The 16187-nt window shown below is 43.5% G+C and overlaps 1 protein-coding gene and 1 pseudogene across 1 annotated transcript; both read left to right on the top strand.

The window, feature by feature from the left end:
• Positions 1-5570: 5570 nt before the first annotated feature.
• Positions 5571-7341, top strand: LOC107296368 (homeobox protein Hox-A2-like). The gene is made up of 2 exons (XM_015825712.1): positions 5571-5928; positions 6608-7341. The coding sequence occupies exons 1-2, from the start codon at positions 5571-5573 to the stop codon at positions 7339-7341; spliced, it is 1092 nt and encodes a 363-aa protein (XP_015681198.1).
• A 5697-nt stretch (positions 7342-13038) lies between these two features.
• On the top strand, positions 13039-14515 carry LOC107296364 (annotated as a pseudogene).
• Positions 14516-16187: the final 1672 nt, after the last annotated feature.

Below are 16187 nucleotides of genomic sequence, written 5' to 3'. Positions count from 1 at the left end.
GGGGTGACCTGGGGTGGAGATGTACAGCTGAGTATCATCAGCGTACTGATGGAACTCCACCCCAAAGCCCCGAATGATCTCTCCCAGCGGCTTCACATAAATATTGAACAATAGGGGAGAGAGGACCGACCCCTGAGGCACCCCACAAGTTAGGGGCCTAGGAGTCGACCTCTGTCCCCCTGCCAATACAGACTGCGTAAGGTCGGTGAGGAAGGAGGAGAACCACTGCATAACAGTGCCTCCCACTCCTAACTCACCGAGACGCCGCAGCATGATACCATGGTCCACAGTATCAAAAGCCGCTGAGAGGACCTAGCAATATTTGTTGCTTTAATTGCTCCAATAGTGGATATTTATTTCCTTCAACTCTTGCCTTGTGATCTTTCTTTGAGAGTATACACAGGCTTAAACGTCCACACTTTTATCAAAACAGGGTATTATGAACAAATATTCTACAGGAAGTTCTTAAATGTGAATTTTTTTCCTACAGAATCAGTCCCACTTGGGAAACATTTTTTATTTTAACTGCACTTCTTTTAGATAATAAAAAAGGTGCTTAAACAGGGGCTCCCTGAACAAAATGATTAATATGTGTAAATCTTTAACTTGTGTATGCTGTTGAACTTTCAGATTTATATTTTTTGCAAACTTTGAATAATCTAAGTGTTTATTTATTCCCATTTGTTCATATTTATAAAGATATAAAAATAAACTTCTGTACCTTGAGTATTCAGAAGCTCTTGACCTGGCTATATGTTCAATGGCATACAAAGAGAATATCATTTGAAAATGGAACCAGAATTCTTTTATTTAAAAAAAGAAAAGAAAAATGCAATAAAATCTGCAAAACAACCGTCAGGGTAGGAAAGGAAATTGATGTCTGTAGACTAATATAAGTAGAAAACCGGTAAACCCGAGTTTGACAACAAAGAATCATAGATTTGTTTTGAAAATGATACATTCCTTGCTGCTCTTTCTTAAAAATAAATAAAAAATTATTCTGAATAATAGAGATTTCAGATAAGATCATTTGATTGCCATCCCCCACCCCCAAATAAAAAAGAAGAAAGAGAACGTGGGGAACAGTTGACCCCTTGAGTTTTAAATACACAAATTCCCAGTAGCCAACCTTTTTAATCCCCCCCTTCTTCTGACTAGACTTTTATAGCTGCCAAAACTTAAGTAACTATTTCCAGAAGGTACGCGCGATCGTCTGCTCCCTTAAAACCTAACAAAGCCTCTTCAAGCACCTTCAAGGCTAGTCGAACAAGCGTTCCTGTCGCTCGCGTTTGATTCTAGACGCAGACAGATTCTGTGAATATTTTCCTGAGTCAGCGCTTTCCTAGCGACCTCCCCAAAGATAAGTCGCACACGAAGAGCGCTAAACTGCTCCAAGCTGGAAAAGATTCCGGTTTGTGACTGTGGCTGATTGTTGGCATCTCTCTCTGCAGATGTTTTTTGTCCTATGTGGTCTCGGTTTCTTGGCTTCGCCACGGCTGTTCTCCTCTGCAGAGTGGTGGATTCGGGTCCAAGACGGGCGAGCTGGTTGAGAAACAAAGGCTGTTTCTGGAGGAGCCTCTTCCTCGAACGAAGCTCAGGTGCTGTAACTTTTCTCTGGAGGCCGTAGGCTGCCCGGCTGCAGGCTGTTCTCTTCTGTTGGGAGCTGCTTCTTAGGAAGCCCGCAGTTCCTTCTCGCCTCTGCGCGAGGGGAGCCCTTTGAAACGATCGGAGGCTTTCTACCCCCACACTTTCCCCCTGGGAACAAAATGGACAATCGAGAAACTGATGGGCAAGTTGTGTTGTTTTTCTAAAGAGACGCAATTGAGTAAGAGTCCGCCGACTTAAAACGAGCGCATGGGCTCATATTTGCTACGGCACGGATTTAAAGCACATTTGTTTACAGGCAGATACAATTTATCATCCCAGTAATGAAGAAACGGATTAAGCAACAATAAATCTGTTCGCGAGTCGACCTGGGCAGCTATGAAAAAGCTGTTCCTTACAGTCTCTCCCACGAACTAGACTGCTTCTCCTCTCTGGCTATGGCAATTGTAGAATTGATATTCCGCACATCTTGTTATCTAATTTCCTTTCACATCCCAGTCTTTCTAGATCAGAGACAGAAGGGGAAATAGAAAAAAAAAATCATCTATATATGTATATGACCACCCACGCATAAACACAGGCGTACACACATTTTCTAAAACAGTGTTTGATGCAGCCCTACAAGGTAATTTCTGTCCGTCAAATACATCTGTGCTAACAAACATGGCGAATCCATAGACTGAACCCTCCCCCCTTTATTTCCAGAGAAAACATGTAAAGACATGGGGTTTATCCTCTGTCTCGAATTTGTTTACGAAGACCTCAATATGTACATGCAAGTCTGCCTTAATATGGATAAGATAGGGTATGCCACTTTATGATGTAGCTAGTCTGTTTAATCTCAATAAATTTGCCATCATATTGGTTTCCCTTTCTAAAATATTATCAATCCTCTTCATTTTTTCACCCAGGAATCTCTCTGGTCTTTTTCTTCTCAACATACCTTTCCTCCCCTCCATATCTGAAAAGCTTCCAGTGGCCAGTGCATTCTAATTTTGCATTCCATACTTACAGCATTTTATCTTCCCTTAACCATTTTCCACGTATACTTACAGCTTTGACTCCAGACTGAAGAGGAATCACTACATCTATTGAAAAAACTATTTAAAAGAGAGTTATGAGACAGAGGAATCAGTTCGAAGCTCCAGAATGTAGCTTTTAGAAAAAGATATAGAAAAAGGATTTTGAGTGTTATTTTTCTCTTCAAATTTAATCAAAGAAAGAATGTATTATATGAAATTAAGGCATTCAAGGAGTGACAGCAAGAGAAGAAGAGAGAGTAACCCCTGGTTGGAACTAGGACAGAAAAAACGACCCTTAAGAAGGTATATAAGAGAAAGGAAGTGTTTTTTTTTTCCTTTTTCCCATCTGATTTCAAAGGCATTTATCCCTTCCCTTCATGCTGCATATATTTTATCTACATGCCTTCTTACAGAAAACGTGTGTTCTGATAGAAAACACAGAAATAAGGAAAAAAGCTACTTTAAAAAAAAACTAAGGAGAAAAGCTCTTTGTTCCAAGTGGTTTTTCTATTAGGTTGCCCACCAAAAGAACAACAAAAACCCACAATTCTTCCCACAGAAAAAACAAAAAAACCCTTCCCAAATCCTTCCCACACCAATTTAACTCACAAAGCCAATTGACCCAGCCACCTCCCTTGCTCACCTTACCTCCTTGTGGGGTTCTTTTACATGTAACATGAAGCATGCACACACACCAGCAACACTTTTCCTGTTATCAATATTCATAAATAAGAAATGAAATAAAATCCTTAGGCCTGTAGCTGTCTCTGAGGCAAGTTAAAGAGCTGAAATTTCTATCCTTCATTGAGGGGGTGGGGTAAGGTGGGATCCATTTGGGAAAATAAGCAGCAGCATCCCTTTTGCTTATTTACTGGAGTTTCTCTCTCTCCCCCCCCCCCCAACCTTTCTTCTTTTTTTCTCTGCCACATTTCACCTCGGAAAGAGCAAGAAGCTCGACATGTGTTCTTAAGGGCCAGAAGCTGTCAAAGCATTTTGGCAGAGAAGATTGATAGCGCCTACACTTCAGCAGAGCTTTGTTTGAAGTAAAGCAAGAAAATTAAATCAGCCCCCCCTCCAACATGTATATTTCTAAGGCTCCCTCTTTCTCCCTCTTCTTAAATAACAATTTCCAATTTGAATTTTATGTTAAGATTATTACAATATCCCACCCCTCCCACTCACCAGCTCTCCTTCCATATTGTGGGGATTGATTCGCTCAAAACGAAAAGAGTCTGTTGTTCCTTTTTGTTTTGCTCAGATGTGCTTCATGAGAAGATGGAGCAACCAGTTTATCATTTGAACCGCTTGTGAACAATTTCCAGGATTAACTCAGAATCTCAAAAGTACTCAAAGTAGCATGGAATATATTCGGGCATCCTTGAAATATATAGGAATGCCTCACAACATTTTCTTCCCTTCCCTTCCTACATAGCACCTTTGCTTTGGAAGAAAGGAAATACCATTTTCTTCCCCTTTTTACTGAATCCTCCTGTTCCTTCCATTGTTCTCCCCCCTCCTTTTGTTTTCCGTTTTACCTTGAGGCGACTGAAGAACTGTTCTGTCCAAACCTGCAACATTGTTGAATGAGCAAATTGAAAGAAAAGCAAACCAAAAGACGGTGTCTTCAAACAATCTTATTTTGTCAGGCGGTCAGTTTTACGGTCTTTCCAGCTCTTTGGTGGGTTTACATGGTTAATAATTTTTAAAACTCTGTTATTGAATTTTGACGTATTTCCTTGGCATCAAGACTCACCCATTTTTATTGAAGTTAAGGGGGAAAACAACGAGACAGCTGGTTCCAGTGTGGTTTATGTTAATATTCTGGATTGTTCTTGTGATCCACCACTTTTTTGTGAAACCTATGTCTACGGTTTGAGTGCCGTTTGGATATACATCTGATTTTACCATCTACTTCTGTCCAGCCAACTCAAGACACATCCATGACCTCGCTGGTCTGACTTCTGTCCATGGAAACGAAGCTCCTGAATAAATTCCTTCCACACAATGTATATATGCCAAGATCGGCTGACAATTGTTCTCTGTACTATACCGTTCAGAAAAGTGGACCACCATCCCGCCGGAGAAATGCCGAAAGATGCCAGGTCTTGAGGAGGGGTGGGAACTCGCACCTCGTTCTGGTGCTCGTTTTAATTTTAGGAAGTAATTATTTCTTTCCTTAGGATTGGTGGTGGGCCAAGTGCAACTTTCTGTTGCGGTTGAGACGCCGAGCCGGCAATGCCAAAACTTTGAAGATTAATGGATTACTTTGTTAATGACTCAAGGCGTCAGATTGGAGGTGCTTAAATGATTTGTGAGGTGCGAAGCGCTTGCCTGACAGTGCCAAACAATAAAACGGGAGGGGGACAAGCGGGGCAGAAGCCCTACAGGGCGAACAGAGCCGCGGCGGCTGCAGGAGCAGCAGCAGCGGTATGAACGAACGACCAAGCGGCGACAGCAAGAGACACAGACACAGACACAAGCAGTCACTCACCTCAGATAACATTTCAGATTAGGAGGCAAAAGGGGAGCGGACGAGCAGCGGAGATAAAGCCTCCTCCCAAAAAAAGTATAAATAATGCCTCTTTGGCCCCAATGAGGCTTTCTTTCTCGACTTTTTTTGGATCAATCAGACAGTGGCTTCTTTTGATTAAAGCCCAAATTGTCATTGGGCAGAGGCAATCATGTGACAGCCAATTCGGTCCAATTTCAACCTTGTCTCCATGAATTCAATGGTTTAATAGCACGGTCCCCATACGGCTGCAATCAGTGAATTAGAAAAAAAAAATCCCACGCGCGATCGTCTATATTTTTTATCCTTTCTTCCTGTCTCACCCCCTCTCTGTCTCTCACGATCCCCGCCCTTCCCCTTCCTGGGCCTTGCTCCCCCTCCCCCAAGCGCTAAATAAGAGGGAACTTTTTCTCCAAGGGTGCGATTTGAAGGCCATGAATTTCGAAATTGAGCGAGAGATTGGCTTTATCAATAGTCAGCCATCGCTCGCTGAGTGCCTGACATCTTTTCCCCCTGTCGCTGATACATTTCAAAGTTCATCAATCAAGAATTCGACGCTTTCATACTCGACACTGATTCCTCCTCCTCCTTCTGAGCAGACCATCCCCAGCCTGAAACCGGGTAGCCGCCCCAAGCACAGCCCCAATGGCAACAGCGGCAGCCCAGTGCCAGCCGGCGCCCTCCAGCCTCCGGAGTACCCCTGGATGAAAGAGAAAAAGGCGTCCAAGAAAACCGCCCTGCCGCCGCTTGCCTCGGCCTCCGTCCCTGGACCAGCTTGCCTGAGCCACAAAGGTCAGTTGAAAGACTTTGCTGCACCATTACGCTTCCCAAGGCTTTCCCCCGATTTGTTTGTTCTCCCCCACCCTCCCCACTGCCTTCGCCTCCCTGTTGGGGCGTTGCCTTCCTAACTCAGGCACTGAACCCTGAGGAAGGAAGCTGGCGGTGGGATCCACAGGCAAAAGCATCAGACACCAACCCTCCTTCACCCCCACCCCAAGCAAAGTTTCTTTCCCCCTAACTTGTTTAGGGTGTGGTGATTTATTTCAGTTGGAGGTGGCCTCCTCTTGTCTCGCTGTCCTAGAGTTGGGGTCCTTGACAGTAATGAAGAGTGATAGATTACGCTTGCTCAACTAAGCAGCTGATGCATTAATTATAATTTGTGGTATGACTAATACCAAAGTTTGATCGGCTAGGGGAAATGGAGACGAAGCAGTTCCTCGAGCTGAGGGAAAACGGGGCCCTGGAGAGCGGGCGCGCAAGGGGGCAACACAATGGCTTTGCTGTATTCGCGGGGCGGCCATTTTGTTGTAGTTGGGGTGTTTTTATGCTTTGGAGAGGAGAGCAAGCGGCAGAGATTTCCCACAACCAGTACCACTCTGTTCTCAACAGGGTCGTGTGTCCTCAAAAGGTCCAACTAGGGGCAATATTTCCATGGCATGCGTCTCTTCTAACTGTGGTTGTTCGTCAACAGAATCTCTGGAGATCTCTGAAAATGCTAATGGGAGCTCCAGGAGGCTAAGGACTGCTTATACCAACACACAGCTTTTGGAACTGGAGAAGGAATTTCATTTCAACAAGTACCTGTGTAGACCAAGGAGGGTGGAGATCGCTGCTCTCCTAGATCTGACGGAGAGGCAAATCAAAGTCTGGTTTCAAAACAGGCGGATGAAGCACAAGAGGCAGACCCAGTGCAAGGAGAATCAGAATAGCGAAGGGAAATGCAAAGGTTTAGGGGACCCCGAGAAAGCCGAAGAGGAGAAATCTCTTTTTGAGCAAGCCCTCAACGAAGTCTCAGGGGCTCTTTTGGACAGGGAAAGGCACCCTTTTCAACAGAATGCCCTGGATCAGCCACAGGCTCCTCCAAGCCTCCACAATGGAGACTCCCAAACTTTTCCAGTTTTGACTTTAACCAGCAATGAGAAAAATCTCAAACATTTTCAGCGCCAGTCACCCACTGTTCCCAATTGCCCCTCAACAATGGGCCAGAACTGTGCAGCTGCCGTGAACAATGGCAGTCCGGAGGCCCTGGAAGCCTCTTCTTTGCAGGACTTCAGCGTTTTCTCCGCAGATTCCTGCCTACAGCTTTCTGACGTCTCCCCCAGTTTGCCACCATCCCTTGGCAGTCCTGTAGATATTTCAACTGACAACTTAGACTTTTTCACAGATACGCTCACCACAATTGACTTGCAGCACCTGAATTATTGAGAAAGCACAGACCTTCATGTGCCAAGGGTTATACCTTCTTTTCCTTCTCTCTCCTTATTTTTTATTTTCCCCTCCACCTTTGTTTGATTTTTTTCCGTTTCTCAGCATTTTCGGTTGCCCCATCTGTTGTGTTGGAGAACTACTTTGCATTGGAGAACTAAGTTATGTTCAGTTATACACATTTTAGGTCCTTCTATGAAAGCAACATATATGGCCTGTAAGAAAGTGATCATATCGAATTTGTATCTTCACTTTTTTATTTTTGTATTACATTAGGATGCGTTGTCATAAGTATTTTTGGTAGAATAAATTGTTTACTACAAGCACCTTTTTATTTTTCTCTTCATGAATAGCACAAGGAGTTACCCCTTTCCCTCTTTTGGTCTGAAACCATGCCAAACAATTTGGTCACAAACCTCTGTCCTTTTTCGTGAGGAAGACATTTATTGGAAGAAGCTACTGAAATTGTTTACCTTCCTTTCCTCCCCATCCCCCAAAATGCAGTGTTACAATCCTTCCCAACAACTTAGAAAATCTTTGCTGCTTATTAAAAACAAACTTTCCCCATTTAATACTTATCACATATTAGAATTAAAAATATGGAAACACTGCTTTGGTGCTATTAAAAATATTGTGTTTGTCTCACACATATGTATATATGAAAGAACATTTTGCAAAAGGAAAAAGCAAATGCTCCTAGTGGGATGCTACATTTATGCAAACAGATCAAAATGTATATGTAGTAGTCACTGTGTTTATTTTTTGGGAACCATATCTTGGAAGGGAATGTTGGTGCAGGGAACCAACAAAGATACATTTTTTTTTTCTTTTTTTCCAAGTTTTTTATTTATAATACAGTTAAAAAAGAAAACATTGGACATGACATAACATTCCAGTATAAACATTTCTATCAAATTATTTCTCTTCTTACATTTAGTTCTTTATCTCTATAAATACATATGTGTTATTTATACAATACTTAATTCAGTTCTCTATTTGCTAGCCTAAGATTATATACATTTCTATCTTAACACTAATCTGTAACCCCAACAGTCCTCCTCGATTCCCACCAATAGTAAAATTTGTCCCAGATTTCAAAGTATTCTGATCCACTCTTATCCTTCAGTTCCATCGTAAGCCTGCCCATTTCAGCGCAAGATAGTATTTTATATAGTAACTCTTCCTCTGTGGGAGTTTCTTTGTTCTTCCATTTTTGTGCAAACGCCAGTCTAGCGGCAGTCAAGATGTGCAACATCAAATAGATTATCCCCTTGTCATATTTCTCTATGGTTATGCCCAATAAAAAAAGTTCAGGTTTTAGCTCTATCTCCAACATTAATATTTCTTCCAACCATTTTCTTATCCTATTCCAATAATCACAGGCTTTAGGACATTCCCACCACATATGGTAATAGGTCCCTATTGCTAATTTGCATTTCCAACATATGGGTGAGAGATTTGGGCCCATTTTGGCTAACCTTGTGGGTGGGAAATGCCATCTCTAAAACATCTTGTAGAGATTTTCCTTATAAGAAGTAGCTAAGGTGAGTTTCCTCCAACAAAGATACATTTCTGATGGTTTTCCCAATAGTCCAAAGGTCCCAAGAAAAGAAGTCTAAAAGAGAGGAAATCAAACAAGCCATTTGGTAAAAGCTAGTTATTAATTGTGCAAGTCATATAAATTATAGGTTAAAAATTAGGCTTGAAGAACAAAAGCTCATGCTGAAGGTGGAGAAAAAGGCATTCTCACCAAAGCTCGTTCTGAACTAGGTTAACAAGTGTACATTTCAGAAAACATTTTAGCCATCCCACCAAAACACACCAAAAAATGAGGCCCATCTAAAAGTGCTGTTAATTGAAGGTGGTGTGTGTGTGTCCATGTGCCCTTAGCCCAAGTTAAAGGTTGGTATGTGTTCTTTTGTTCTACAAACTAGCAGCCTGTGATAGATGTGGTTTGTTTTCTGGGTGTGTATGTACCAATATCTCTCTCCCTTTCTCTTTGTAAGAATTTACAGAGGGAAAAAATGCTTCAGGCTTTACAGGCACGCATTTGCTAGTCCTTCTGCTCCTGGTGTATTTATTTTGGTGACAGATTGCTTCCCTATTTTGCAACCCACCTAAGTGGGGTGGGATAGAACTGTGTGGGTAACAGCTGGAAGGGCTGGGTGCAATTCTTCCTAAACTCATAAATCAAATGTTTTCTGTCAATGAGAATGTCATCAAAGAGATCAATTGCAGGAACACATGCACAAATAAAAATCCTTTTATGTATTTCCTGGGGTAGGGGATCCCCATCTAAAACCATTAAGTTTGGAGGTGGCTAGTCATAATTCGTTTTTTATTGCTCTGTTAAAACAGCTGTTTGGCCAAGCTTCAGGTGTGGCAGGGAATAATCTTTCTTTTACTTTTTTTTCTTCCATCTTCGCCTAGCACGAAAATCGCTCTTTCTGAGCAGATTTCCTACGAATAAGCACGTTTTCGTTTTAGTTTATCGACGTTTTATTTTATAGGCAAGCCAGCAGGTTTATTAGTTTGGGGAGCCTCTCGTTCCACTAACAAAGAAGCCTTCGACACAAATCAATTGACTCCAGACCCTAAGCAGAATTCCCCTTGAGACCATAACTATGCTGAGACGTATAGTTCTCACACACAAAAGAGAGCGAGCGAGCGAGCAAGAAATCCTAACAATGATTCCGGAATGTAACGGTTTTCGGGCAAACTCTTGGAGTGTCTAACCATCCGACAAACGCAATAAACGGCTTTGCTCCGATCGGAATACCGAGAACAGCCCAGCAACAAAGGCGTCTGCGGGGGCGAAGTCGAGGGGAGGGGGAGGATCAGGTCTTAGAAAAGGCCCGAGAGGTGAAAGCTTGGAGGGAACTCGGTCGCGTGTTGGAGAATCGAGTTGGAAACTTTGGTAGCTGCATTTCAGCAAGAGAGGACCCCCCTTTTTCTCTCTCTCGCCCCCTTCTGCTCCCTGGCAAGCTGAGGGTGGGGTGGTGGTGGCGGTGGCGGCGGTTGTGTTGGCTTCAGAACACAAAACTCTCGGGCAGAGGCAGCCTGACAAAGGGGAAAAGTTCCTTGGAACAATGGTGGAAAAGTAGAAGGGAGGGGGGTGAAGGAAGAAGCAGTCAGAGAGGAAGAGAGCGAGAGCGAGGGAGCGAGCGAGTGTATAGAGAACAGATGGATACCAGAAATCGGGTCAAGAAAAAAACTGTTCCAACCATTTCTTCTTACGGTTGGTTGGTTGGTGTAAGGAAGAAGGGTAATTTTTATTTTCAAAGGCGACCAGCAATGACCATGTTTTTGTAGCAGGGAACATGAAATCTGTGTATACCTATGTTCTTTTGTTTAAGCTGTAATGTAAACAACACTGCTAACTTCACTAATCTGGTTAGTAGCTATATTATCCACTGAATGTGCTTCCAAATTGTGGTTATTAAGCTATTGCAAATAATGAAAAGGGAAGGCCTAGCTTGCAATCTGCAGTCTGTGCTTGGCATACTCCCTGCACCAGGTGATCTTTTTTTTTTTTTTTTTTTACAAATTTTTAATTTTATTTCCAAAGTTAAAAGAAAAAAGAAAAGCAAAAAAAGAGAAACTAACAACCACCAGACACTAATAATAATAATAAAAAAACGTGTACAAAAAGAAAAAGATCAAATATATAGTCGTCAAAAGTGATATTTTCTTTATTCTTCTGTTCCTTAATGAAAGTGACCTGAGGACCTGAGCATAGACTACAAACTTCCAATAAAAGGGGAGGGTTTTTTAATTGGGTGGTAGCTGCACACCAGAACTTAGCTGTCTACAAAAATGTCTAGCTAGATTTCAGTGCAGGCTTACATTTTGATCAACTTCTTCTGGGTCCTAACTTTCATTCTTATCAAAATGGGGACTTTAAGTTAGAAGAGCTAACCTAGAGATATAGCTTTTTAAGAAAGAAAATGGCAATCTAATTAGATAAAGACTAGAATGGTATCTGGCAGTGTGAGTGAAGTAATACTAATTATTTAGAATTTGTGAATCCGGTAATGCTAATGTCAAGCTCAGGAAATCAGGAGTCCAGGCAGTTCAAAAGAATATAGGTTTATTGTACAAGAATCTGAACTAAGGGTCAAAGTAAATTGGCAGTAGATAAGTCAACAGAATTCAAGGTGGGCTGGACTTAGATCTCTTGTAGGCACAAGGGACTAGGGGCTGGAGACTGATGATGGTTTGAGCCTCCCTCGGGCTCAGCCTGGTCATCTCCTACAGCTAACTTGCTAATAAATGTGAGTTAATTCTAACTTCTTGACAAGAATACCAGAAGTTAGAAAACAGGCACAGGCAAGCATTGATGCTTTCTGCCTCTTTGAAGCAAAACTTCTCAGGCTTTTTTCATGTTTGTTTTGTTTTACCCCTGGTGACACTTAAATTTCTCCCTTTCTGTGAATATTAAGTCTCTGTGAAAACTTCTGTCTTTAAAAAAAGTCCCTTCAAAGTACTTAGTAAACAATTGATCCTTCGGCCCAGTTCTAAACTCAGTGAAAAACGGTGTCTTTAATGGCACCTTTCCAAGAAGGAACTTGTGTGGGTGGATGGGAAACAAAAAGCAGAGAGAGGGCCCTCACTGAGCGCGGACCTTTTGTGTTCCCTTGTCCTCTGCCACAGCGAAAGATGTACAGTAGATTAGAAAGAATGACTCCCGAACCGTTGTCGCCCCGCAGTCCTTTTCCTCACTCTCCTGCCTTTTAATCCCGAGACGGTATTTCAGAGAACATCCTGCTCTGTCTGGTGTTTTCAAACCGGGTGTGTATCCAATAGGGAGGGGAAAGGAGGAGGAGGAGGCAGGCAGGGGAGGGAGGAGGCCGAGTGCTTGCACAGGCGCTCTGCCTCTTCAGCCGCTGAGCTGTGGAGAATGGAAGACCGCTGCCAATGGCAACCTTTGTAAGCGCTTCCTTTACGCACCAAACGGTGTCAACCACCAGCAGAAGCCCCTCTACGTCAGCCCAGAGCCTTGACTTCAACCCAGTCGCCTCCCTCCCACAGCCACCGCCCTTCCGCGTCCCCGGCGGCAACAATTATTTCCATGCAAATAGCCGCGGGAGGTTGGACTAAGGACTTAACTCTTGCCGGTTTGCCCCAGGCTCGGGCTGTCCCGAGCTGGGGGGGGGAGGGACCCCGGCTGCCCCCTTGCCCGGATGATCGCTTTCTTCCTGCAAACCAGTCGGGTCTTTTAGGCTTTTCTAGCCCGGGAGACGGTGCCGGAGAAGCTGCGGCCGATCTGATGGCGAGCGCTTTTGCATACCTGCAGAGCCAGGCTCTGGGTCCTTCAACCCACGCTGGAGTAGCCCGCTCCGGCGGCTGCTCGGTGCCTTCTGTTGCCACTGCTGTTGTTCCCGCGGCGGCTGCTCAAGGTTAAGAGCTTGGGCGTACACTGGCTCGCCTACCCAGATCTCCAAGCCCAACACGCTGGCTGAGACGAGAGTAGGAGGCAGGCAGGCAGGTTGGCTGCGGCGGTGTCTGCGCGTCACCTTGACGAAGGGGCGCTCAGAATTTAAATGCCACAGCCAGGGTGATCCATCACCAGGAAGGAACAGGGCAACTTTGGCAGCCGCCATTGGCTGTTGCCCTCACCTGGTCACCGCCTCACTGTACATTCATATCATTTTTCTTCTCCCCCCCCCCCCCGGTGAAGGAAGTGAGAAAGTTGATACAGTCACCCAGGACTTCGAAGAGCCGGTCAATCGGTGATAGATGGACACGCCTCTGATGAATTCCTTCCTCAATTATCCGCCTATTCTCAACGGTGAGTTGCTTGCTCCTCCCGTGCCTACCACCATCACCGCCACCACTCCCCCCATGGGATTACAACCACCTTCCAGTCGTACTTCAGTGCGGGAAACTATAACCATTACCTGCTCAGTCAAGAGGCGGAAATCAGTGAGGGCTACTCCCCGTGCGCTCCTACTCTGTACTGGGGAAATGTCTCTTCCTCCATGGTCCAGCACCCCCAGAGTTATGATGGGGGCACAAGCAGGTCCGCTCAATACATCCATCTCTCTTTTGGAGAGGAGCAGAACTTAACCCTCACTAATTTCAGCCAGCTCAGCCAGCCCTTGTCTCCTCTCCACTCCGCCCACCCAGAAAGCTTCACTTCCCCTTCTTTGGAGGGGTCTCCACCAGCCCAGACTTTCGACTGGATGAAAGTGAAGAGAAACCCTCCTAAAACAGGTTAGTTCGCATTTGTCCAGTGGTTAAGCCATTCTGGACATTGAAAAGTTTTCTGCAGACCAACCTGGCTGTCCTAGATATCAGGCGGAAAGGGGTGTTTCGGTCCCTGAATGCAACAGGTTATCCTAAAGTGTACCATCATGTTAAATGCTCAGTTTTAAAGGCATGTGCTCCCCACTGGCTGTGAATCAACCTGGTTTGTCTGACCTATCTAAGTTGGTCTTATCAGGTAAGGTTGGCAGGGTGATATCCAGAAGCCAAGCATGTTGCAGTTAGTCCCTACTAATTCAAATAGGTCTTCCTTTGGAATAAACATGGATAGAGTTGGCCCAGAAATCACCTTTTGCAGCCAAGGAGTGCCTGTGAAGTTTGTCTTGAGGCTGTGTTTCAATAAATATCACCTATCAATCAAGACCTTGAATCCATGCTTAATGCAGCAGGCTGTGATTGTGTGACTTGCCCCTGTTGTTGCCTTTTTCAGGGAAAGCTGGTTATGTGGGCCAGCCCAACACAGCTCGTACCAACTTCACCACCAAGCAGTTGATGGAGCTGGAGAAAGAATTCCACTTCAATAAATATATTACCAGAGCTTGCAGGGTAGAGATTGTGGCCTCTGTGCAACTCAGTGAAACCCAGGTCAAGATGTGGTTCCTGAACTGCAGGATGAAACAGAAGAAGAGGGAGAAAGAAGGCTTGCTGCCCATCTCTCAGGTCACACCAACTGGAAGTGAAGATAGAGGACTTCAAAAAGTCCAGCTCATCCTCATGTATCCCCTCTCCCACTTCTTCTACTTCAGACTATCTCAAATTAAGATCCACAGGTGCTACTCATTCTTCACTCCCTGCCCCCCCATGCACACCCCTAGAGTAGTTGATGGTGTCCCAACCTTACTTTTCTAAAGACTGAAGTGGGATCCCACACACCACCCCTTTCTCAACAAGTTGGGTTCCAGATTGATTGTTTTCTGACTGCCAGTCTTCACACAACTGACACCTCATACTGAAACTTGCTGGAAGCAAATCTCACTGGTTTTCCTGGGACCTTCTTCCAAATTGATGGGCATAATTCAGGACTACTGAGTTACCTAGGGGAGGGAGAAATAATAGAGAGGGACTTCGTGGCATAAACCAGATTGATATCCTTGAGATTTAGCTAAAGTTAATTTTGGCTGGATTAGGAACCAATGGTTCAGGACCACAGTCCTATTAACAGACTGAAAGTGTCCTTAATTCAACATCAGGCATTTTTCTCAGTGCTAAGTACAATGATTTATTTATGAGTTTCCCTTCTCTGCAGTAAACTATTTGTGGGAATAGTCAAAAAGTGATTATCATAGTGATAAAGTTGATAGACCAGAATCAAGTTGCCAAATAACATTTCTGTAGGGTTTCCTCCATGGCAGAGATGAAGAGGTTCACAGTTCCAAAAATAGGTGCACTATTGAAATCATTTACATGACTTCTAAAAAGTTGAGGCTTTAATTTGACTGTGTATGAGTTGCTGGTTGTAAATAATAATAATAATAATAATAATTTAATTTGTACCCCGCCCTTCTCCTCACCGGACTCTTTTGTCCAAGAGATTTGTCTTTTACAGATTTTCTAGAAATATTTAGATTGATTATGAATTTGAAACAGGGTGGCTACATTCTCAAAACTCGATTCAATTTTATAGAGAAAAGTGAAGTTGGCATGATCAAAGACATGTTCAACTCAGATACCTCAAAAAATATCATAGACCAGTATTCTTCCTTCAAATGAGTTAGATAAGAACCTTGAAAGGGCACTAGATTTTTAAAAAAGAAAATTGCTTATTAAGGTCTGCCCACCCCCACCATTTCCTTTCCCAAAATCTCTGGCTTGAGCCTGCTCCCAATTTCTCATTTATCCTTCCTTAGATTTCTCAGCTTAACTTCTGAATGTGGTAATTGGCCCAAACAAATTTATATTTCCTGTGATTTATGTATGGAACTTTGCATGGTGTACAAAGTTTTGGTGTAAGTTAAAACTGAGTTTTATCAGCTGTCTCTTGTGATCAAGTGCTTCTAATATTTTCTGTACAATCATTCAAGGTTCTGAGATTCTGTTGGGGGGAAAAAAGAGGATGGAATTCAAAGCAGGATTTTATGGGTCCTAGAAATCTCTGTAATAAATGTACTCATATAGCAGTCTCTTATTTGCTTTGGTTCTTTATTTGAAAAGGAAGCCTGTGGCTGAAGTTAAGATTCCCAAGCTCTCTAGTTCAACTTATCAGTAGTCCTTGTGTTCTCTCCCACAATTGGTGCAAGCCAAATTCTTACAACCTTTAGGTTCAAGGTCCCCAAGATTAAATCCAAGAAGATCAGCTGAAGACCCTAGAGAGAACTTGCTGATTTACTAGGAAAAAGAAGGGCAATGAACCAAAACCCAGCTCTTTTGGAAATACTGTGGTGGGAGCTTCCTGGGTCAAGTACTAACCTTTTCACCCCAAACTGCATATTGACTTCTGTGTAAATGAAGTCCTAATTAAAAGCTGAAGCTGTCTTCAGGTGGTCTTGCCTTGCATCCCAAGCCCTCAGTGAAGAGGCTGCAGTGGCTCATGCGGTTAGGACTTTGATTCAGACCACCACTGAGAAGTCGACAGCTCCAAA

Source organism: Protobothrops mucrosquamatus, unplaced genomic scaffold (genome assembly GCF_001527695.2).
Source record: "Protobothrops mucrosquamatus isolate PMUCROS unplaced genomic scaffold, P.Mucros_1.0 scaffold2766, whole genome shotgun sequence".
Taxonomy (NCBI): Eukaryota; Metazoa; Chordata; class Lepidosauria; order Squamata; family Viperidae; genus Protobothrops; species Protobothrops mucrosquamatus.
The sequence above is the reverse complement of the archived record's forward strand: the minus strand, read 5'-3'. Positions and strand labels throughout refer to the sequence as shown.

Coding starts and splice junctions, on each gene's coding strand:
- LOC107296368 (XM_015825712.1), top strand. CDS start 5,571: ATGAATTTCGAAATTGAGCGAGAGATTGGCTTTATCAATAGTCAGCCA. Junction 5,929..6,607: donor AGCTTGCCTGAGCCACAAAG/GTCAGTTGAAAG, acceptor GTTCGTCAACAG/AATCTCTGGAGATCTCTGAA.